The sequence below is a fragment of the Cyprinodon tularosa genome, unplaced genomic scaffold, assembly GCF_016077235.1.
Source record: "Cyprinodon tularosa strain WSP-4 unplaced genomic scaffold, ASM1607723v1 ctg253, whole genome shotgun sequence".
NCBI classification, from domain to species: Eukaryota; Metazoa; Chordata; class Actinopteri; order Cyprinodontiformes; family Cyprinodontidae; genus Cyprinodon; species Cyprinodon tularosa.
This window is the reverse complement of record NW_024038941.1, coordinates 533,152-559,146: the sequence shown is the minus strand read 5'-3', so window position 1 is coordinate 559,146 and position 25,995 is coordinate 533,152. Positions and strand designations below refer to the sequence as shown.

The 25,995-nt window shown below is 37.7% G+C and overlaps 1 protein-coding gene across 1 annotated transcript in view; it reads left to right on the top strand.

Annotated features, from left to right (window-relative positions):
* Positions 1-338: 338 nt before the first annotated feature.
* The window catches only part of gpr176 (G protein-coupled receptor 176), a 29,922-nt gene continuing 4,265 nt past the window's right edge, over positions 339-25,995 (top strand). Inside the window, exons 1-2 of the mRNA XM_038288362.1 lie at positions 339-1,121; positions 14,579-14,831. Of these exons, the coding sequence (XP_038144290.1) occupies positions 890-1,121; positions 14,579-14,831 (485 nt within the window). The 5' untranslated portion in view covers positions 339-889. The remainder of the gene's footprint in view (positions 1,122-14,578; positions 14,832-25,995) is intronic.

The window sequence follows — 25,995 nt, the reverse complement described above, 5'->3', positions numbered from 1 at the left end:
ATTTGAATCTCTTGCCCTGCTTTTTATTTCATGCTTTTCTGAGCCCCCATAAAAACATGCTGGCCCCCTCCTGGGCCCTGGTACATTTCGTCTAGATCCGCCACTGTTTAGGTTTAAAAAAAAAATCCCAAATCATTTTTCAGCAAGTTCTGTTTTGTTCCTTGTATGAGAAATAAAAAAAGAGCTATTAAATGATGCAGTTGGCTTCATCTTCAGAAGTGTTTAACAGTCCATTCATCATGATCATTTATTTAGAATGCACTTGGTCATCGTGCCTGCATGTGATTCATAAGATTCAGTGGAGTTTCTCGGTACAACAGCAGAAGGAGGGGCCCTGCTCTCCATTCTTTCACCTTAAACTGGGATACAGTGTATTTGGTCGCAGTCTCTGCGCGCCATCCAGACGCAGCATCAACCAGCCTGCAACAATAATGTCTGGGGCAAGAAAGGGAGAAGGGTGCGTGTTTTTGGCGGTGCGCGTTTAATTCCTCTGTGGATCGTGGACATTTCGCAGCCCGGTGACGCTTTAGATGCTCTGCATGTCAGGGAGCACTATCCAGCCATCCCCAGCGTGCGTGGCTTGCACTGACCTGCATTTTCTGCCGTGCATTTCTATTGGGAAAATGTGGGTCGGGTAGCTGAGGTTCACCTTGCGCTATGAGTAAATATATATATTTATTACCTTGTTTAAAGATTTGCTTTGGAAATCTCTCCTAATTACTGACTGCACCTATTTTCCCTGCCTCTACGTTTTAGATTTTTTCAACCTCCCATGTATAGATTTTTTTTTTCTTTTCATCAATCCTACACAACCAGATCATGGTTTTTCAGTTCTTGCGAGCAGAATCTTCCAGTCTTGCATAGGAAATAATTTCTCTGTGTGATCGATATGGATGGCTGGAGCCGGGCAGCTACGGTGGGGGACGGTTCGGTGAATTTCACAGCAGCCCACCTCTGGCTGGATGTCGTGAACGCGTCGGGCCGGTGGGACAGCAGCAGCAGCAGTCCACCTGCAGAGGGATCTGGGCTGGAGGAGCAGCAGGAGCGCCTCAGCACGGAGCAAGCCTACCGGGACTTCACCACCGCCGTCCAGGTTCTCATCCTGATCGGGTCGCTGCTCGGTAGGTTCAACAACGTGGAGGGGAAAACGCATTTAATGTCCATTTCAAACAGTTTTAACGGTTGAATGTGTTTCCCAACCTTTTTTTTTTTTGACTTGCTTACGCATTTGGGCATTTTTTTTTTCCTATCAAGAGTTCCCCTCTCAGTCAAAATAATTGATGACTGCCCAAAAGTAGAAAGTACAATAACTGATTATAGAGTAAATATTATTTCACTTAATCTTTTAATTTAAGCCTTTAATTCCAATCATTTTGTGCTGTTCACAGACATACGAAGTTCCCCCCCAAAAAATAAAAAAAACAAACAAAAAAACGCACCCCCACATCCCAAGTTCATTCTTTTTGTTTACAAATTCTGTTTTGCTAATTATTCAAAAACAATAAGGTGATAGCTTCAGTGGTATTGAGATAGGATCCCAGTTTTCATCTGCTAAATGTTTTTTTTCCCACAACAAATAAAAAAAATGCTCTAATCTTTTCAGATAGGTTTTAACAGTTTTCTTGAGTTCTGATTCAAATTTTATAGAAAACGGTAGTTTCTAATTTAAAAAATATCAAATCCTACATTATAAATATATATTGACCTCATAAGAAATAGAATTTTTATTGAACCCAATTGAAAAGAAATTTCACTTCATGCAGCTCTCTTAATATATTTGAATCTCTTGCCTTGTTTTTTATTTCATGCTTTTCTGGGCCCCCATGAAAACACGCTGGCCCCCTCCTGGCCCCCTGGTACATTTGGTTTAGATCTGCCACTGTTCCTCACCTTCACTAGACGTGGATATACTTTAGTATATTCTGCTGTAAAATTGGTCCTATATTTTCGTTTTTTACTCGAGGATTGAACCTCTGCCGTTTGACAGGATGCACAGCTTTGAGTGGTAACTAGGTGACTGCCAGAGAGTAACCAGAAACTTTTCTGACTAATCCAATCATCTATTGTCTCTTTGACAAATAGTCACCTTGAACGCATCGCTTTGGACAGATACACTGCACAGGTTTCACCAGCAACCTCCTCCCCTCATCCCGCGCTCTCTTGTTGTGTCTGCGCAATCGCAGTAGTTCTAATCCGCACATGGGGAATGAATTATTGTACTGCCTGATCGCTCTCGCTTGCATTAAAAAACACCACTTTGCAAAGTCTACAATCCAGGAAAATTGATCCGTCCGTGAACAACTATCTATATCAGGGAGACTCCCAGAACTTCCGGGAGACTTGGGATGTCTGTGTTCATCTCAAATAAAATATGTTTCCTGGAAGTTGGTAAGGAACAGAGGCGTAGCCAGAACATTTTTATAAGGGTGGCCAGGCAATAACCAATGTACACTGAGGGTTGGCAGATAGTGGATAGACACCAGAACCTCAGGGTCAATCTACACTGTTCACACAGGAAAATTAATGAGCAAAATATCGTATTTTCAAAATAAAGACAGACTATACTTTCCTACAGCCTTTGCTAACAAATAGACACATACATTTTAACATCCGTGCTTTCTAAATAAAAGGTATAGTTCAGTTTTGAAATCTGGGGCTTAAATCTTTTGCATCGTCATTACTTACCTACTTGTATCAATAAACATTCTGCTTAAAATTGATATTTACAAGCACTTATATCTAAATTTTTACATTTTTATTAAAATTGTTATTTATCTATGATTTCCCTGAAGACTCCCAGATGACTTGCAGAGACACGCTTTCTCTTTACCCCATAAGACAAAATCTAGTTCTGAAAAGAGCATGAATTCTGCATTTATCGTCTTTGATATTAGTATATTGTATGTTAGTATAGTGATGTGTATGATTAACCACAACCACTCCCCCTATATCTGCTTCATGCAAATTTTACTAAAATATATATATGTAAAAATACTCAAAAGTCTCATCATTTTAGATTCAGAAATACCTTCTATTTATCCTATATAAGGTTTCATTATTTATTCCCTTTTAAGAAAAATAATGTAAAAGTCGGGTTTCAAAATATCTTTTTAAATCAGGCAACTTCAGCATTAACACGTCTTTAAAGGCTGGTTGCAGCAGTAGTGAAAAAGCTTTTGATTTAATAATAAATAGCATGCTACTCTGGTATTATGAAATGACTCTCATTAAGTTTACATTTTCAGCCAATTTTTACTCTTTAATAGAATATACTGTATGCCTCAACTTTATGAAAGTTTATGTTGGACTCTTAAAGGGAAACACCGTTTTTTTTTTACATTGGGCCCTTGATTTTACGTTATTACATCATGTTGTACTCACCCATATTAGTTTTGTGTCATTTGGAGCTGTTCTGAAGATATTCCGTTAGGTTATATCCAAGTAGTGTCTTCCTATGGGCAACAACTTGAAGGCACAAACTAAACTGTTCATAATTTATCATTTATGGTATGCCAGCATTCATAACATGTAGGCAAATCACTGTCCCCCAGACATCCGCGGTTATATTTTTATATTTATGTTAGCTGAGTGTTTATGATGTCATCCGCGCGGCGGACTGGAGTTGTGACAGGCAGCCCGGGCCACAGGCGGCTATACTCTACCCCTTATATTCATTTGGGGAGCTAATCTGAATCGTTCAATTCCATTTCAAGAGCGAGATCATCTGTGGTAGTAGCTCCAGGTATGTGAGTAAAACTAACAGCAGTTGAGCGGACAGGATGAAGGAATGGTAGCCGGCGCGCGCCAAGGTAACTTCTCTAACGCCAAGGTAAGCTATGTTTGCCTACATTGCAGAAACGCTTTTTATTCCTCCTAACAAGGAAACATAAGGTCTTTTGATTTGTTTAAATAATTCCATTAGAACTTTAGCTGCTGAAAGGCATTCACACAGAAACAGCCCACAAAACCCTGTTAGGTCCACCTTCTAGGTACAAGGCGCCTGAATTTCTTTATGTCAGAAACATTTCTCAGAAATGTTGGCCCCTACTGACATCATAGTCTCACCCAAACACTGCAGATTAGCCAGCTGCTTATTCATGATGCAAATCTTCTGTTCCATTGCATCAGAAAGGTGTTCTAGGAAACTGTTATATGGTGACTATGGAGGCCATAAGGGGCAATCAACATATTTTCACATGCAACAGGCTGGCTTGGTATGTGGAGGGATGGGTCTGTATATTTGGCCTGAACAGGAAGCATGATGCTCCCTACCTCCAATTCAGACAGCTCCAATGGTGATTAAACAAGGTTAAAGTCAAATGCGTAGCTCTTTTGTGACATATACGTAATATGCAAAATTATTGACTTATGAGAAAATGAAATATTTTTTATGTAGCTCATTAATCAAAACAGCGACAATATCCAGATGTTTGACAAGTAATTGAATTAATTAAGATGCTGAAGGAAACAGTGAGGCTATACAGAGCTGCTGTAATTAATAATCTATGCCTGAAATGCATGAGCAGATCCAAAATAGAAATATTCTTCAGGCATTAATTTCTTCTGAATGTCAATGGCTTTCTCACTCCTTGCATATTTTACATGTATTTTTTCTCATAAAACACGACTATCCATGCATATTTTAAACTAAATTTGCTCCCTCTCATTTTCTCACCCATATGGATCTTACACAGACAGCTGCTTTTTTCCAAATAATGAATCATTATTTGTGGTTGTAGAAATATCTTTTAGTTTTTATATTTTTTATATTTTGTATGAATGTACCTTCTTGTAATAAAGTACTAATAGATAGTATCTAGTTGAGGTCAAAACATTTGGTAGTTTAATTCATCCCATATGGTCACATAAATAATTTTGCTGTTGTAATAGACAGAGCTTTTAAGAGTTTTTCAGACAAATGTATATTTTATACTCTCGTTGTGCTGCTTTGACTGGTGTTATTCTTCTCTTTTTTCCAGTAATATATATATATATATATATATATATATATATATATATATATATATTTACAATTGAGAATGGGGAAAAACAGCTTATTATTTATTTTAAATATTTATGTCCACAATGCCTTTTTTAAACCTTATTCCTCATTTGGTTACACTCAAAATGTCATGACTCAGTACAGAGAACCCAGTATTCGAGGCAAGACAGACATTGGGATAATTCAAAAAGCATTTATTAAAACTATGGATGATGAGTAGCAGAGGTTAGGTCATCTATTACAGGAAACACTGTAAAAGGAAACACAGGTTAGGGACCACTTAAATCACCCGGATGTGTCACAAACTCAAAGTTCTTTTAATTCAGTCCAAGGCTGAACACCAAAAAATCCAGTAGAAACAGAAGTATCAAAAAACGGAGGCAAAGACAGGTCCAAATCCAAGCAGGGGTCAAAACACTAGAAAGCTAATTCTAACCGGCAAAAAGGCTGGAACGCTAAGCTCAAAGGACAAAGACGAACTGGCAAAGGGAAGCTGCAAGGGTGGGAACTAAATACTCTAACAAACAAAAGAGGAGCACATACACCAGGTGAATTGCATTAGGCTGTGGCAGATCCTGATTGCAGGAAGGAACTCAGGAAGTGAAGCTGCCTAAAATGAGAGAGGAAATTAATTCCAAAATAAAACAGGAAGTGAAAAGACAAGGTAATAAAAGTGACATCAATCTAATCAGGACTGCCCCTGACAGGATGATGATATCTACGCATGAGTCACTAACCTGATTTAACAGTTCAGCCAATGTTCTGAGAACGAGGTAGGATACATCCGGTGGGCTGCCCACAAGATGCTGCAGCCCTGGAGAACAGAGAACAAGCAGGAGTCTGAAGCCAGATTAGGCAAACAGATCAGAATAGGAAGGCTCAAAGGTCCAGGAGTCCAAAGCCGGGTCATGCAAACAGATCATAACAGGAACAGGCAGTTTCAGAGGTTCAGGAGTCCAAAGAAAGTTCAGGCAAACTGTTCAGACAGGAACAGGCAGGCTCAGTGGTTGAGAGGCAGTACAGGTCAGGACCAGGAAATCAGAAACACACATTTTCTAAAAACCCTCTCACCACTGAGATCAGATGGGAACACTGAGCGTCAGTGGTTGATTGGCAGAGCGGTTATCGTTTACTATATAAGTTGAATAAAGGGCTGAAGAGATGGTAGGAAAAAAACCAAGGTTGAAAAAATAGGAACCTATTCGTATAATCAATGTTAATTTAATTTTTGGTAAAGCTCTAGTAAATAAATATGTTACTGGGTTCTTACCATTATGAGGACAAAATAATCAACTTTATATCAGTTTCTGTTTTTTCCAGTTTTATAAGCAACCTTTGTTTGTCAAAATGAGCAGAAATTTAGATTGAGGTTTTTCAAAATATCCCAAAAACTCCATTATCTCCTTGATCAAATTTTTTTTCATCAACTGTAAACTCTGTGTTTCTTTATCCTACAACTACTTTTAAAATAACTTAAACAATGTATTGTTAACATTTTTCTTTTTCTATAATAGTTTACAGTCTGCATACCTGAAACAAAATGTAGAACTTTAAATGCTGTGACCCTGTCAAATTAATTCAGGTATATTCTGTATCTTTTCTTTAAACAGTAGAGATGTGCTCCTTTCCCATTGGCTGAAAAACCCATTCAAACCTGGGAACAATCAGCTTTTAGTGGCGGTGGGAACAGCTCACTGACACTGCGTCTACCCAGGTCAAACGACTCGGCAAGCGAGAGAGAAACAAAAAAGTACATTTTCTATGCCCTGGCTTCCTTACATGTTGCTCTCCATTAGTTACTTTCCTGATTTCTGTCACGTTGGTGACATCATCAACACTAGCCCAGCGTTATGTTGTCAAAAGATACGCAGCTGTGGGAAGGGAGCCAAACGCAGATTGTTAGCGGGTCGACCGATGTTTGAAAAAGTGATTAAAGTGTTAAAGCTTTAAAGGAATAGTACACCCAAAACATGATTAGCCTTCATTTTCTACTCACCCCCATGCTGAACAACATTCTGGAGTACTTGTTTGATATCTCAAATGCATCTGGAGAACTGGGAGGCTTCTTGCTGTCTGCTGACATTCAAATAATGGAGGTCTATGGCGCCCGAGGCAGAAAGGTCCATAAAAGTCCACAAAAAACGTGTCATCCATACTGCTCGTCCAATGTATTCTAAGTGTCCTGAGTGGATAGCGTCCAGAATTTACTCGAAACGAAGTTATGTAGAATGTTTTTACAGCATAAACAGTAGTGTATAGGATTTCCTAAAAGCGCGTTCACGAGTCTATGGAAACCGCGGCAGACCAAACCAGACGAAAGTGCGCATTCAGCTCGGCAAAGAACTCATGCTCTTTCTCAACACGGAAGTCCTCAGACATTTTTCTTTCGTTGTTTCTTTCTTTGCACAGGTAAACAGCACATTTCTTCTTCTACGCTTGCATTATCGGCAGAGCAGACACTGAATGCGCACTTTCGTCTGGTTTGGTCTGCCGCGGTTTCCGTAGACTCGTGAACGCGCTTTTAGGAAATCCTTTACACTACTGTTTATGCTCTAAAAACATTCTAAATGACTTTGTTTCGAGGAAATTATGGACGCTACCCACTCAGGACACTTGGAATACATGGGACGAGCAGTATGGAGGAATATTGACACGTTTTTTGTGGACTTTTATGGACCTTTCTGCCTCGGGCGCAACAGACCTCCATTATTTGAATGTCAGCAGACAGCAAGAAGCCTCCCAGATCTCCAGATGCATTTGAGATATCAAAAAAGTACACCAGAGTGTTGCTCAGCATGGGGGTGAGTAGAAAATGAAGGCTAATCATGTTTTGAGTGTACTATTCCTTTAAAGTGGTATTTTCAGTGAGAAAGAGGCTATAGAGGGATATATTAGCTACTTTATCCTCTTGTTAAAGGAGCTGAAAGTCAAACCTCCTATACAATGCAGCAGTGTTACTGACTCATCTACTGAGCACTCTAGGGGTATGCCTGTGGATTTACAGCTCCCTCCAGACAAAAATGCATATTACTGCTGTAGGCTCAGCTTCTGATTCTTTAGCCAGGAGAGGGGCTATAGTAAAATAATGGTTCACAGCATCACAGTATGAACACTGTGGCAGCCATAACTGGGGCTTTAAGCAGAGGCTTAATTTTTTAATAATGACAAAAAAAAAAAGCACAATAAAATAACTTACAGATAAAGGGGCTAGAATAAAGTGCCTGTCTGGAATGAGTTGGCTCTACCTTTGGGATCTTTCACACCACAGACGTCTATTTTAAGTGGATCAGAGTTTTTTCTTCTTCCCATATATGATTTTTTCCAACAGGTGTAAAACATAAAAAAAAATCTGATGTTGATCAAGCAAGAACATTATTCTTCTCCTAAAAACATTGTAAATAAGAAACTGGCCTTTCTAGTTATCCAAAGAGGAAGTGTTGCTTATGCATGTGATTTACAGACATCTGTGATCAACATACAGATGTGTCTCTGCATCAGCATGTATTTGTTGTCCTTGTGTCTCCTGCATGTTTTTTCCCTTCTGATGCATTCTTCTCTGTATGCAGAGCAGCAAGCTGGTAGTTTGCTTCCATGCCTGCAGCTTGTACTGGGGAGCCTCTTGTGAAAACACCCCCAAATGAGCAGCTGCTGTGACTGGATGAAACATCCAAGAATGCATTGTTAAAGTAAAGCATCCCGACCCAATTAAAATGACACGTCCTCATTGAAAGGAATTAGGGTGTGTAGTATGGCCATCTAATCTGAATGTTCTAGTCTCCTTTGAGGTGGAGACAATAGAAGGGGGCATAACTTCAGTCCATGCATGTGTATAAAATAGGGCAGAATGATTTTGCCAAAAAACAAAATTGTGATTATTTTTAACCAATATTGTATTTGTGAGTGCATTGTTGCAAGATTTTACTGTAACCTTTGTGTGAAAAAGTGTTCACTTCTACTTGTATGCATGGATCTACGCGCTAGCTGCGACTCTCTCTATCTTTCTGTGTGACGACAAACCCACTCTAAGAGTTTGATTGCCACCTAAAGGGCGGGACTGAGAAATTTAGTGTCTTACTTTTGTTAAATATAGTGTGATTAAAGTTGAGTGCTTCTGTGAACTGGAAACTGTGTTTGGCCTTAATCCTGCTCTATCCAAGACATTAAAAGCAGGTCCTATTTTCTCTGCAATTCATACATTGATTTATTATGTGTTGAATAATACTTTTATTCTTTTAGCTCATTTTTTGGTTTTCCTTATTTGGTTCCCTTTTTATTTACTATTTCTTTCTTTTGAGGGTTTAGACAATCCTCTTAATGCAAAATAAAAAATCACTTTATTTACAAATAACGTCACTTTCCTGATATCTTTATGTTTAGGTTAAAAGGTTCCTGCTTTTTCGTATTCTACAGCCTTGATTCATTGACCGTAGCTGAGGATTTGATATTGTTTGAGGAGGGAAAGCTCTAGTGTGCTTTAAAATCCCAAATCAAAGCTAGGACAATAAAAAAAACAATGCTTATTGTCGTTTGATGTTCCCCATTAGGTCTCACTCATAAACAGTAAAAAAAAATTAAAGCAATAAAGAGGTTGGAAAATATGACAGTTATAACTTTAAAGGACCTCACAACAGCTTTGGAGATGTAAGGTTAACATATTTAGCATTTTCCTTCTCCTATAAACACTATCTATGCATTAAAGAGCTTATATCTTAAAAAAATCTACTTTTCTGAGCTGTTAATTATTTTATATGGCTATTGTTGAACGATGGAGATGTCGACGCATGCATTGGTTGTAAAACAGTGTTTTTAAATTTCCGTTTTGTCTGAAAATACAAACAGGTACACATAAGTCTGATGTGCTTTACAACCAGTTGCGATGGTCTGCTTAACTACACGGGTTCCCAATACCGATTCTTAGGACCCAGGGCTGCCCTTTGTGCCTGTTTGAACTGAATTTATTTTAATCTTAATTGCCTCTCTGCCAAAATTATGATTATCAAACTGCCTTTATCTATACCACCTAAGATGAAAACCGAAATACAAGTGTTTCTAAATTACAAAACAAAATAGAATATTTAAGGGGGGTTCATAGATACGTTTTAAAGGAAAAAGGGGGCTAAGTTATTCTGACTTGTTCTATAGCTCCCCATTAATGGTCCCCCACACTATTCTTATATTAAAATGAAGTATAAAGTGGTTTTTCATTTGATTAATGAAAGTAAGAGTAATGCTAATGAATTCAGCTCTCTGAGTGAGAGCCCCTGCATGCGTGGAAAAACAACTGGCCAAAAAGTATTAACAGTTTTTATCTAATGTCTAAGTCATGAAAATGTGAGAAAACCCCTAATATATGAAGGTAAACCTACAGTTAAATAGTGTAGATTAAAGTAAGTTCATGTAATAAAGTGGCTCAGCCATAATGGGGAGTGTTGGCCTAGTGCGTTAGTGCAGTGCACTTTTGCTCTCAGAAGGTTGCATGTAGTTCGATCCCCACAGTCTCCACTCTGGGTTCCTGAGCAAAACCCTTAATCCATGATCGCTACCCGGGCGCCGCACAATGGCAACCCACTGCTCCCCAGGGGGACGGGTCAAAATCCCCTTTATTGTCCATTATGGGACAATAAAGGGGTTTACAATACATTAAACCAGACTGAGTAAAATCTTCCTGAGAATTTGAGAGAAGAGTTGAAAACTAATACCAAAGATACTCATTTTCCAATCGGACTATTTTGCTACTGTGATTGCAGATAAATCCCAGCCTCCAGCTCAGCAAAGTTAGTTGATATTTCAGATCCATCCATCCATCTATCCATCTGACACGCTTCTCCCGAGTGGGGTCGCAAGGTGTGCTGGTGCTGATCTCCAGCAGTCAACGGGTGAGAGGCAGGGTACACCCTGGACAGGTCGCCAGTCCATCGCAAAGCAATACAGAGACAAACAACCATTCACGCACACACTGACACCTAAGGACAATTTAGGGAAGCAAATTAACCTAACAGTCATGTTTTTGGACTGTGGGAGGAAGCCGAAGTACCCAGAGAGAACCCACGCATGCTCAGGGAGAACATGCAACCTCCATGCAGAAAGACCCTGGGCTGGGAATTGAACCCAGAACCTTCTTGCTTCTTGCAGAACCTTCTATCCACTGCTCCACTTAGCAGCCCTGATAATTCAGATGATTTTCTTAAATAGAACTGAGAAGAAAGCATCTAAAAATATATTAAACTAAGAATAGAAAATGTGTTTGATAAAAGGCTACTCAATTACTTTAGATCATATAATGTATAGATGTAACAGGTATGCAAAGAACTTCCAATAATGATATTCTGTTTACACTATAATAATCTGAACTCCAAATAAACAGCCTTATTAGAAATGAAAGAAGATTAAAGCAAATAAGCCTTTGTTGAGAAAAGATGTCTAAAGTACATAAACTGCAAGTGTGAATCTGTTTCTTACTTTCTTTAACTATTAATTGATTACTGACTAATTTTCATTAACATTTCACCATTAGCCTTAATTTGGCCCATATAAAATGTTGCACCTCATCTGACAGATAATCACATCATTAATGAACGGAGCAATAGTGAAGGACAATTATCACGCTCCAGGCAGAGACCAGGCAAGTTCTGGGTCAGGGGATAGATGGAATTGGCTGTTAGTGGTTAAGGCTTCTTTTTCAAATTTTCATTTGCTACTTATCATTTAGAAAGCATTGCTGCCATGGGAAATCTAATTATTAAACACCACTTGGATGTAATAAAAGAAAAGCTGTTAAATGCATTAATAATGACTCAAGTTTTAGTCTCAATCTTTTGTGCCACTGTGTTTGGATACATGGATGAATCTGAGAGCAGCTTATTAACACTAAATGTAGAGAATAATCAAGCTGTGCTTTATGATAATGTTCCTCGTTCTATTTGGACATTTATGCGATAGGCTGAAAGAAAAATAAGGTTTAGTGTTTGGTCTTTACCTCTGTTGGCTGCTGTAGCATGGCATTTGTGAAGTGCCACGCGAGTATTTTAAGTTGAAGGGGACTTTTGAGTAAAGTTACCAAACTGTGGCTACAAACGAATGAGGGTTAAGTTACTTTGGACTATGACATACAATTTTATGAGCAAGTCACGGTTCTGTCTGTGTTTGGGGAGCATGATATGAGCAACCTGCAGCTGTTTAGAGCATGTGGGATGTTCTTGATAATGCATCAGAGCAAAATGTTGCACTAGAGCTCTGATCCCACACAGCGCTTTGCTGTCTGATATGACTCCATGTCAGCTGGTTGATGCCAGATTATGATGTAAAGCAGGGTTAAGATAAACAGCCACTTATCCTTATTGATTAATCGATTAATCTCAACAATTTTTTTGATTAGTCGATTATTAATCGGATAGCCAAAGGTTCCTTGAAGAAGATTTTCTACAACATCAAACCAGGTGAAACATTTTATTCAGTTGAAAAGTGTTTTTTTTTTAATCTTAAATGCAAAATATTTATATATGTTCTTACAATTTTATTATAGTTACTGCTCAAAGTGGGATGCTCTGTCAGCTAAAGGCCAGTTTTAGAGTCTTTATACTAAAGTTAACAAATGATCGATTAAGAATGATGATTATTTCAACAATCGCTTAATAAAAATTCATCTGATTCATTACTTCAGCCCTAGTATGAATATATACTATATCATATTATGAGCTTGAAAATTTTTTTAAATTATTTATCTCTAGATCTGAGTTTTCCACACTTTACCGGCAAAATGTCTGCTCAAAACTAAAATATAATTAGGTAGGGTTAGGGTTTAACATGTACCTCAGTTGGATAAACTAAAGCTTTTTTTTTATCAATCCTTACATATATAAAAATGTCAATTTGTACTTAGTAATTCATCTTTGCAATAATGCAAACTATTGACATGTCTGACCTGGTAGTTTACCTGTAGTGCATCTATGTTAGTTTTTTTTAGACAGATTATAATCTCTCTACAATTATTTATATGAAATAAAATGGAACAAACATACACTGTGGTATTAAAGTAAGATAAATGGTCTGACGAGACTCCTTTATTAGATTAAAAGTATCTTTAGAAAATAACAAGCCTTGATTGGGTATTAAACATTGTTCACTTTTTCTGTATTGAATGTTTTACAATTAGTATTGTCTGATATTCTACTTTAAATATGGTATTGTTTTTATTAGCTCTAAATTCAAAATTATTTTAATGAACTGAAATATGCATAATAAATCTATATAATGGGTTTCACTTGGTTAGTATAGTTTCTGAAATTATCTTTATTCTTTATTATTGGAATATTTCTATCACTGATTAAGTCATTCATTACTCATTTCTCTGTTTCACTGATTGAAATCCAAAACATCACATGCTGTCGGCCTCCCCCTGGAAATGAATACAGGGCATATTTCTGAGTGAAGTTTTCATTTTCTGCTTTCTGATGATTGATCTCTCTCTTGCGATCTCGGTTAATGAGGGATGTAATTTTAATTCAGTTGCAGTTTTAAAATGTTTTGAACCATAGATTCAATTTCCCTTTGGGGTTAATTAAGGAATTTTAATTAATTAGCTTTTGACCCATTTATGCTCTTGTCTAATTCTATGATAGACACCTGGAACCCATATTTGATGAATGTTTTTTTTTTTAATGAATTTGATTAAAAAAAATTGAATGACCCAGCTATAAATCTATAACTCTGCATCCACAATTGGCTATTTGGACCTGCCATGTTTTGAATTTCAAGACATTACTTTTTGTACACCCTAAAATTCAAAAAGGAATGTAACAATGGTTAATTAATCTACCAAATATACTTGTTTTAAAACTAGTAATCGTCTTAATACAAATATATTTTAGTTAATAAAGCCACACATAGATACATTTTCTCTAAGCTTAATTAATTGGTTTATATTGCACAAAAATAATAATTTTAGAAAACACTTTTGTCAAATTTAAGAATGTATTTTTATGTCTTTAAAATGTCTTTAAAGTTAATAAGTTGTTATATTTTTACAGGACTACAAACTCTAAAACAACTAAGTATTGATAGTTTTACTGGCATTAATATCTGAACTAGAACTTAGAGAATAAGGGAGAAATTCTTAATCCCGATTATCTTCTGCCCCACAGAGGGATTTTTATTATATTTTACACAAATAAAAGTACAACAAAAAGCATTTTTGCTATCTGATATATTTGTTTGTACTCATAACACATCGTCAGTGTATCAATATGTTTTTTAGATGTTAATTAAGGGGGATTTGCCCTTTACACAAGGGATGATTTTATTTTTAGAGATGATTTTAAAAAAAATGTTCAAACCATTTATGGATGATTGACATGTCCATCGAGCTGTCAGAGCCAATAGAATCCATGTCCATTTCTAAAAGCATATAGCCAATGAGAAACCTTAGAAACGATTTAGCAAATTTGCTGCAATAATTGCAAATGTATTGAAGAAAACTAACTCATGGGATCGTTTGAGTTGTGCTCTATGCTAGCATCTTACCAGCTTAATGAACTCTTAAGTCTGACTTTGTTCTTATCTCCTTTGTCTTTTCCACAGGTAATGCAACCGTGCTGTGGTGCACCTGCTGTACGAGTGTCTTTAAATCAGTGACCAACAGATTCATAAAGAACCTGGCATGTTCGGGCATCTGTGCTGGCCTGGTGTGTGTCCCCTTCGACGTGGCACTTGGAGCCAGTCCCCGCTGCTGTCTGTGGCTTCACACATTGCTGCTCTGCAAGGTTGTGAAATTCCTGCACAAACTGTTTTGCTCTGTCACTGTGCTCAGCTTCAGTGCCATCGCTCTTGATAGGTATGTTATTTATTTATTTATTTTCAGTCAAAATTGTTGGGTGCAGTAGGTATGAATACTGCTATTTCAAAGGGTATTGCTACCTAACCCTATGTGGTTGAATGTATGCAATGATGCAGCTGGTAGCAGATAATCAGTGATATATATCGCTATTAAGGAATTTTGGCGCACTACTTTGCTGAATTGTTTGCAGGCACATCTTTCAGGATTTTTGAGCATGAGCCCCCTGTTTAAGGCCATGCCACAACACCCAAACTTTGATTTTCCATTATTTCTGATAGCCTTGGAGCCTTGGGTTTCAAACTAAAGGTTAGCAGTTATCCTCCAGGAATATCTGGAAGAGAGAAAACCTCATGATTCCATCCATTAAGGTATATTATCCGAATTTGTAGGAATCAAAGCAGCCTGATACCTACACACAACAGACTACTTCCACCATCTTTGACTGATTTCCTCGAAATGCTGTGTTTACTTTCAAAGTTATGGGACATGCATCTTACTGAGCTTATCTGAGATAAGCAGGGCCTGTAGTGCTTGGGACTCATTAATGCCCACTTAGAGTAATGTTGGTGCTCCTCCATTAATGGATTTGTTGCTCTCAGTTATTCGCTTGAGTCTGAAAGCCTAAGAAACATCATACATAAACAGATGAGGGTCATTATTACATTTTTTTTTAGGTTCTATTCATAGGAGCCTAGCCATGTATGATTGATGATTTATATGCTGCTAACTCACTCTGGTTACACACAAAGCCCTTCTGATTAAATTTTGGCGCACTTTCTTGCATGTTAACCCTTTTTTTTTCTCCATTTGTTAGTAAACTTAAGAGTATTCTGTATTTAAAAGAACACAATCAGATGGTATGATACGGACTGTAGTCAAGCAAGTCATCATTTCCCAATAGAAATGAGAAATGAAAGAGGAAAAGTCCAAAACCAAGAGCAAAAAGAGGAAAAAAAATGGCTGCCAAGCAAACACTGCTCCAAATCGTTCATTGAAGAAGAAGCTAAATGCTCATAAATTTGTGTAGTTTGCTCGTAGTTTGTGGGAACTACCAGCAGATAATGATGGTGTATAACAATGTCTATGTTAGCTCATTTAACTAGGTGCAAATAATATAAAAATATCAAGAATGGTTTAGTATTAAAGGAATAGTACACCCAAAACATGATTAGCCTTCATTTTCTACTCACCCCCATGCTGAACAACACTCTGGAGTACTTTTTTGATATCTCAAATGCATCTGGAGATCTGGGAGGCTTCTTGCTGTCTGCTGACATTCAAATAATGGAGGTCTATGGCGCCCGAGGCAGAAAGGTCCATAAAAGTCCACAAAAAAACGTGTCAATATTCCTCCATACTGCTCGTCCAATGTATTCCAAGTGTCCTGAGTGGGTAGCGTCCATAATTTACTTGAAACGAAGTCATTTAGAATGTTTTTAGAGCATAAACAGTAGTGTATAGGATTTCCTAAAAGCGCGTTCACGACGCTACGGAAACCGCGGCAGACCAAACCAGATGAAAGTGCGCATTCAGCGTCTGCTCTGCCGATAATGCAAGCGTAGAAGAAGAAATGTGCTGATTACCTGTGCAAAGAAAGAAACAACGAAAGAAAAATGTCTGAGGACTTGAGTGTTGAGGAAGAGCATGAGTTCTTTGCCGAGCTGAATGCGCACTTTCATCTGGTTTGGTCTGCCGCGGTTTCCGTAGACTCGTGAACGCGCTTTTAGGAAATCCTATACACTACTGTTTATGCTCTAAAACATTCTAAATGACTTCGTTTCGAGTAAATTATGGACGCTACCCACTCAGGACACTTGGAATACATTGGACGAGCAGTATGGAGGAATATTGACACGTTTTTTGTGGACTTTTATGGACCTTTCTGCCTCGGGCGCCATAGACCTCCATTATTTGAATGTCAGCAGACAGCAAGAAGCCTCCCAGATCTCCAGATGCATTTGAGATATCAAAAAAGTACTCCAGAGTGTTGTTCAGCATGGGGGTGAGTAGAAAATGAAGGCTAATCATGTTTTGGGTGTACTATTCCTTTAATAACTTAGATTTAGACTTAGACAACATTTTTTGTATTGAGTGTATACAAAACGAAATTAAATTTTGTACAGCTTTCATGTCATTTCAATTTTCAAGTGCAGCAGTGATCAAATGTAAACATTGTGGAAGAAAAAACAACATTCGGCTGTCTGATGGCAGTGAGAAAGAAGTGGTTTCGGAATCTGCTGGATCTGCATCAAATGCCGTGAAGCCTATCCCAGAAGGCAGCAGGGAGAACAGTCCATTGTGGGGTGTGAGGGGTTATTAATAATGTCACGGGTGCGGGACACGCAGCGCTGGGATGAACTGTCTTTTATGGAGGGAAGAGGAGTCCCTCTTTGTGAATAATGTCTTATTTTAACCTGAACATGTTTTTTTTTGTGTTGTTATCTCACAAAAGGGTTGAGATTTTCATGGAGTCTGGTTAATCATAGTTAATTCCGAATTTTACATTGTTTTTGGATGCCTTTTGTTTTTACTTGGGCTACTTTATTGTTAAAGTTGATTTAATGATCTAAAAATTTGACAAAAAAAAGAACCAAAACAGAAACAATCTGTAAGACGATAAATATACGTTTAAAGCATTTCTACTCGTAGCAAATTGTTTTTGTTCTTGAAATCAAAATAGAGTTTTTTAAAGCTAAAACAAAAGCTTTTCACTAGAGTAGAAAGTGGTTTTCATTGTTTCCAGTGAGGAAAAACCTAAATGTCAATGGGAAGCTAAAAAAAGATGAAGAGCACCTCCTGCTCACTTTACTGAATTTGGTTCAGGCTCTTCAGAGAAGGATCATTGAAATCAATTCTCTGATCAGTTCATCGGTACATTTCTCCTGCTGATACTGCCAAAGAGACCATGTGACTATGGAAAGGAGATGAGCATTTTAATGGAGCCTCAAATAAGAGCTAAAATCAATAACAGTTGTTTTTCAGGCTGTCAAAAGTCTTTTTTAGCCTCCATCTACATCCTGTGTTGATAAGAGGAGGTGGATGACTGGAATCGATGGAGCATGTGTCCCAGCCTCCCTGCAGCTTTAAGTACTTCAACCAAAAGTAGCCAAAGATAGCAGCTGCTACCCACATAAAATCACACACGCTGTTTTTAAAAATTAAAAAAGGATCTTTCTCATGATGGAAATAGAATTTTTCTTTTTGTTGTCAGAGCTAGTTTTTATGTTCCTGGAAACAGAGAACATCCATTATGAAGCATAAAGGAAATAATAACGTCGAGGAAATTGTTCAGTCCATAAGGGGCCATGCCAGATGTAAAAAGATTTTCTTGTCATACAAAATTGTTGAGGAGATTTTTTAAATTGATATTTCCACTTTAAAAGTCATATTTTTTTATGGCTGTCTAACTGCAAATTGCACAGAAGTGACAATTACATTAAAGATATAATGTTATGTCCACATCAGAAAGCAAAAAGCTGTTTTTATTCACATATTAAGCTGGATGGTGGAAGCACTCGTCCCTTCTTTATCTGGTAAATGGTGTGGGAAGGCAAAAATTGGGAAATCAGTGTAATTTAATGTAAGAATGGTTATAATTTTGGCATCCATGCATTTTGTTTCCTTGCCATAAGCTAAAGTATACTGCTAAGTCTTTTGGGAACACGTAAGAATAGTGTGAATATACAGGAAGCAATAGTTTTCCACATCATCTCTAATATCAGTTGAGATTTTAGATCACAGAAGTGGCACAAAAATCTGTGTTAAGCAGATAAAGATGCTGTGAGCAAACCCACAGGCGTACACTGTTAAAAAAGTAAATGGCAATTGTTGTTCTAACACACAATTGTATTGTAATCCGACTCAGAAATATAAATTTGACATCTAACAAATAAATACACGTTTGCCCAACTCAAATTCTCAGAAGTTGGTTTAACAAGGAGTTTTAAATCGCCTATACAAGATTTTTTGAGTTCCCTCAACTGTAAACTCATAGGCATGCGCACTATGTTCATGGACACGCCCACTACGGTACGGGGTTTCCTATCCCTTTCTTCAAGGGCACAGCCTTTTTCCCTCGTGTTTGAGAAGATTGGCGGACGGAAGAAGAAGAAGCGGCGAGGCGTTTGGTGCATGGCGCGTGTTTTGAAGCTGCTCTGCTTGTGGAGAAATGTCCTGGGCCGTGAGTAGTGAGGAAACAGGAAGCGATTCTTGTGGGATGGAAGAGGGAAATAGTGACAATGAAGGTTGGAAGATAGCAGCATCAAAAAATGAGAAAAAGCGGAAAAAACAGAGATCAGTTAAAGGGGAATCTAGTTCAGAACAATCCAGTGATGATCAATCCATACATTCCACAGCACAACAAAATGAATTCAAAGTCATATTCAAAGTCGTTAATCAGGCAGACTCTTTTACAAACTGGAATCCGGTTCACTTAACAAAAACCATCAATAAACTTGTTGGAGAAGTCAGAGGTGCCAGAATTCTGTACAGTGGAGACCTGCTAATTAACTGCAGAGACAGCGCCCAGCAAGGCAAAGCAATACGTATTAACAAAATTGACGGGATAAGAGTTCAGTGCAGCCTAATGGAGAACAAAAAGATCAGCAGGGGAGTCATTGGAGGAGTTCCTCTGAAAATTTCTGAAAAAGAGATTCTGGAAAACATAAGCGGTGCAAAAGTAAAAGAAGTAAAACGGTTAAAAACAACAAGAAACGGAGAAAGATCTGACAGTTTATCTGTACTAATTAAATTCGAGGAAGAGCAATTACCAAGCAAAGTATTCATCGGTTACATCAGTTACAATGTCAAAATCTACAATCCACCACCATTGAGATGTTTCAAATGTCAAAAATTCGGACACATTGCAGCAGTTTGTAAAGGGAAACAGAGGTGTGGAAGGTGTGCAGGAGAACATGAATATGGTAAATGTGGAAAAGAAGCTAAAATAAAATGCTGTAATTGTGGTGGAGAACATACTGCTGCTTATCGCGGCTGTGAAGCAAGCAAAAGGTCTGAAGAAATAAAAAAAATGAAATTTGAGCTTGGAATAACTTATGCTGAAGCTGCAAAAAGGATCCCATTTCAGTCAGAAAAACCCAAACCTACAGTTCAACACACGGCAAATTTCAAACCTCTAGAGAAATCTCCAAAAATTGATGAAGACTCACTAATTGTTAAAAAGACAAATTTTGTTCTTTTCATGGTGGAAGTGATTAATTGTACTGCTCAGACGACAAAAAAAACAGAAAAAATCAAAATAATAGTGAAGGCTGCAGAAAAATATCTGGATGTTAAAGATATGAACTGGGAGATGGTTGGAAGCATGATGGAAAGACCAATGGGACCATCAGAAACTGGCAGAGGTACGATGACCTAGAGTAAATTAAAATTATACGGGCAAATGTAATTTAGTATAATTTAGTATTATGTGGGTTTAAGTTACACAGGTTATTTTATTGTATTTTTTTTTTTTTTTTTTTTTTTTTTTTTTTGGGGGGGGTGAATCGTTTCCTGTTTCCTTGCTTTACTCCATATCAGTTGGTGGCGGTAATGCACATTTCACAAGTTTGCCAACCGCCATAAAATCTCATAAGAAGAAGAAGATTGGCGGACATTGTGATTTTATGCATCTGGAGAACCACGGAGGAACGACCCTGGGACCTTACCAGTTTTCCCGGTGAGTGCTGCAAAGTACAGACAGTTAGCGGTTAGCTCCGTGAGTTAGCATTCCCTTGTGGTGTATTGCCACCGAGTTGAAGCATGAGTTCACATGTTTTTCACGTTCTGATGAAAGGAAAAGCCGCGCACGTGCGCGTTTATAATGCGCGTGTGCGCGTGCGTGTTTATGCCGCGCAAGTGCGGGTGAGTGTTTATGCATAGAGAAAAGAGTGTGCCTGTTATTTTCATTGTACAAATGAAAAGAGACATTAAGTTGAGTGTAATAACTTATTAAATTTCTAAATTGTTTTATGTAGTGCAGTGTTGTTGCACTCAGGCACAGAATATTACAAGACTACATTATTTTACTTTCTTAATCCGATGTGGGTATTTACTGTTATTTACATTATTTACATGTGGATTTTTTGCTTTCATGATTTTATTTGCTTTACAAGAAAAACAGTGACATTAACATTTTATATGTTAACCCTGTAATGCAGCAGTTAATTCGTAATGAGTTAGAAAAGTTACATTACACACTGAAATTTATCATACTTGGAGAGATATAAACTGTACAGTTAAGAACAAGAAGTGGATGGATTTAACTAAGCCCTGTTGTGCTATGCAGGCTGGGTTTTTTGGATACCCTGGATTCTGGATTCTCTCCTTAAATGGAGATGGCGAGCCAACCGTGTGAACATCTGGATTTGGACTGAAGAGAAGGATTTGGACTGAAGAGGACTTTCTTTTCTTGCATTCATCGTCCTGTCGGAGTGGTAGGACTAAAAAGAAAAACTCAGAGATAAAAAGGGAAAACCTTTTTCTATTTCCGTTGGGAAACAAGACATTTTATTTCATTTTATTTTTTTTTAAAGGGTGCACCCAATTTAAAGAGACTACAATTGAAAAAAACAAACTGAAGGCCGTCCAAATTTGTAAAACTGTTATTTTTTCATATATGTTAATACACTTACTTCACAAAAAATTACCTGTGTGTTTTCCTCTTACTAAAATGGTGTCTTACTGTTTTTTCCCTCATCATCACTCTTACGAATCTAGAACATTCTGGTCCAGTGTCAGGTTACTTTGATCTGTGCAGTTAAGATTATGTTGTTGAACATGGTTTTATACTGTATCTATTGATGCAATGTTTGGCTTGAAGCAATAAAAATGTTGTATTAACATAATTTTTTGTGTGTTGAATGATTGGTAGTGAAGACGATTGGTAGGACTAAAAAAACTGAGTTGATAGAACTCAACTTGCAGATAACACTACAAAATCTGAGTTTGTAGAACTCAAAATCTATATGTCAAACTCATAAAACAAAGTTGATAGAACTCAGAACTTAAAGGTGAAACTCAAAAACCTAAGTTGGTAGAACTCAAAATTTCTATGTAACACTCCAAAAACCTAAGTTGGCAGAACTCAAAAATCTTTGTAAACTCAACCACAGTGAATATAAGTAAGGAAAACTCAAAAAACCAAATGCATCACGTTGCCTAGAAAATGTAAGTTCTGTCAACCTCTATTTTTTTTTCAGTGTAAACAATACATCCTGTCATCCTTGGATCAAACATAAAATAGGAAGGGACAAAGGGGCGAGTTAGACAGAGCTGCTTTAGAAGGAAAAACTGTGCTTTGCTCTTAGCTGCTGTTATTAACCTCTATGTTATCCACTAAATGTGTGCACAATCCTTTTCAACACATTTTTTTATAGGTCTTTAATGATAAAGAGCATGCAATAAATACATACACTGGGAGAAATGGACATGTTCATTTGCATTAGATTAAATCTTTAGGAACATTCAGTTGAATAAAATTTTAAGTCTTAAAACAGAAACAGAAAATGCAATGCTCTGTTAAGGATCTATTATAGTCTCTTCTGCTCTCATAATAACCAGAATGTACTAGATATGATAGAAGTGAGTGCTGTGTTTGGGATTATTGTCATGCAGGAGGGCAAAGCCACCTTCCATCTTCAATGCTCTCACTGATGGATGAAGCTTTTTTCCTAAAATCTCCTGATACATAACACTGTTCATTTGACCTAAAACGGATCAGTCATCCTGTCTTCTTTGCAGAGAAACCGCCCCATAGCATGACATTTCCACTTCCGTGCTTTTCTGAAAGTGTGGTGTTCTTTGGACAAAGCATAGCATTCTTCTCCCTCCAAACAAAACAAGTACAGTTTGTGCCAAAAAGTTCTCTGTTTGTTTCAGTTGACACACATCTGTGTTTTTTTTTTTTTTCTTCTTTGTGGGGGACCAAGTGCTTATTTTCCTTCAAAATGTATGAATAAATTTGCGAAAAATCCTTCAATGCTATTATCTGGATTTTTGTTTCTCATTTTATACCTATGATAAAAATGTCTCTCATCTTTCTAAGTATAAGAACTCACACAGTTAGTGGCTGACTAAACACTTTGTTGCTCTACTGTATCTACATGTGGTAAAATCTCATCCCAAGGTTGAAAAATATGCATAAGATTAAATTAGGTGTATAACTGTGAGATGAAACCTTTAATAACATGCAGATACATGTAACAGGCGTACTGTATATCATGCTCTTACACATTGGCAAATTTCTAATGAAGAGAGGAAACATCATTCAAAATAAACACGTTCCTCACCTATCACTGAAACGGTGTGACAAATTAGGGAAGAGAACCCCTTTTTACAAAGGGACTGTGTAGGAACAGACCACATGATATTTTCTCAATCGTCTGCTGGATCATTTATCCCAATAAATCATCCAGACAAATCATGACTAAATTAAAGTTATTGTGTATTTATTAAAAAAAGTATTTATTTCAAAGTCCTAAATTTCCTGTTTGCGTGATTTGTTTTTGACTCTTTTTATTTTCTTTTTTTTCTGGAGTTGCAGTCGGCTACTACAATGTTGCACCATTATTTCTACCTTCTTTTTACTGCCTTGAAGATTGTTTTTGGCTCCTTGGTAACTGCAGTCAGAATAATATCCAAACGCTTAATTATTTATTCTTCAGAAGGGCAATGAAGGCTAGAGATATACAGAGAAGCTGAGACTGCAAAACACTTACTGGCTCATTTACACAGTGATGAGAAACAGGAAAATAGCTAATGAAATCTTAATGGGTTTTTTCCTCATCTTGAATCTTAAAAAAAATAAAATTAATGGACATCTTCATTTATTTGATTTATCAATATCAGGAAATGTGGCTTAAGAACAAAGACACTACTAATATTCATAAATCGCATTATCGTTTTAGAGCTACGCATGATTGGGTTTTAATGTTTTTTGTAGGAGGAGATCAATATTGGAAGCACAGATTTTAAAAAAATTAGTTTTGTGTCAAAGTCACACACCATTAAAATGCAAGCCTGAATATGAACGTATAAACCTACTGACATATAAATAAATGTTATTTAGGAAGCTGCAACATTTGTACAACTAACAATAAGCATTTAGCACTTAACTGTGGCTAATTGTTATCTCTGTACAGAATTGATAGAATGATTGTTAATATATTGATATTCTGTCACTGGTCCAGCACAATTTACAAATGTAGATTTACAGTGAAGATTATACCTTGTACTTAACCTTAAAATCCTAATAACTATATGTCAACCATCAAGAATGGTGGATTTTACATAGTCATGCTGTAGGGGCCTTTTTATTACCCGTAGTATTTGAATATGCACAAACAAAAGTAGACACCTTTTCGTTGTTTTTTTACTGGATAACAAATAGAATAGAACTTAATTGATCTCACAATGGAGAAATTCAGTTGTGATATTGACTCTTATAAACAAACAGGAGGTGCACAAAGGAGGAAAAGGTGCATGAAGAATATATAGTTGATGGTAAGACTAAATGAGATTTAAGGTGACTTATATATACAGTATCTTATGTACATTAAAGTGGCAGCAGTTAAAGTGTAGTTTATGCTTTGTTAAATAGATAATTAGTATAAGTTATTGCAGTGTTATTACACCAGGTTGTAGAGATGTGGCAGTGTAAAGTCTGATAGCAGCAGGGATGAATGACCTGCGGTAGCACTTCTTTTTACACACGGGGTGTTTAATGCTACGTTCAGTCCGCACGTTGCAGAAGCAACAAAAACATGCGTGCTTCTTCATTTTTGATACTTGTACAAGTTTAGTTCTGACGTGCAGCAAAGATGCCTCAATCTTTGCTGCTTTAGCTGCGCGGTCAGAAAGTGGGTCTGATGTGCATTAGGTGGAGTTATCCTTTCTTTGCCTGTAACAATGGCGGATGAAATGGAGAGAGTCGCTTGGCTTATTTTAATGAAGAATGCTATGTTCAGACCACAAGCACCGGAAGCAGCAAAAAAACTTTTGCTGCTGGATTTTTGATGCTTGTCCCCATTAAGGTCAGATGTCTAGTAAAGTGTGTCCAGATGCATCCAATGCTTCTGTGGCTCCTGTATTGAGTGGCAGAGAGCAGATTTAATATAGTTGCTGTTATAATTGGGTAAAAAGTAGTTTTAATATGTTTTTAAGTAAGAAAGTCCACCTGATAACTTCATCTGTGTAGTTAGTTTATGAAGATTACGATCCTGCCTACAATTATTGTTTCACTTTCGGAGCCCTCAGACCCCCGGTGCTCTGTCACTGGGAATCCAGTTTAACAGCAGCCTCTGGCCCGGTAGATGCCTCTGGCCTGGTCGCCTCTTCGTGGAGACTGGAAGGTATTTTTCATGCACGTAATCCAAACTGGGGGCGGAAAAATAAAAGCGAACATATTTTGCCAGCAGGTTTCAACATTTTACGTTAATTTAGGCATTAATGAGTTGTTTCAGAGGATTATCTTAGCGATCTGCATCAGTAGTGCTGTGTCTGTCTCCCTGCCAGCTCCCAGTTCAGCTTCTCTGATTGGTTGATGTGGCGTGTCGAGCACCAAAAGTTAAATTTTTCGAACACCAGCAGCTGGTGCTTCTGAAGCACGTTACGCTGCTACTGCTGCTCAAAACGCGCTGCAATACCTTTTTCTGGGTCTTGATCCAGGTCAACCATTGACTTTCATGTAAACTAGCTGCTTCTGCTGCTTCTGAAGTGTGCAGATTGAACGTAACATAAGTCTGTCACTAAAGGAGCTGCTCAGCTCCTTTACACTCTGGTGCAGAGGGTGGAAGGTGTTGTTCATGATAGATGTGAGCTTGGACAGCACCCTCGTCTCGGCCACTTCCTCCACTGAGTCCAGAGTGCAGCCTAGGACTGAAATGGCCTTTTTCACCAGTTTGTTCAGTCTCTTTCTGTCCCGCTCTGTGTGCCTGGGGCCCAGCAGACATCAGGGTAATGGAGGGCTAATGCCACCACAGAGTCATAGAAGGTTTTCGGTAGGGTCCTGCTTACTCCAAAGGACCTGAGCCTCCACAGGAGGTGGCCGCCCTTATACGGGACGTCAGCGTTATGGGTCCAGTCCAGTTTGTTATTGACATGAACACCCAGGTATTTGAAACTGTCCACAGTTTCTAAGTCTTATCCCTGGATGTTCAAAGGG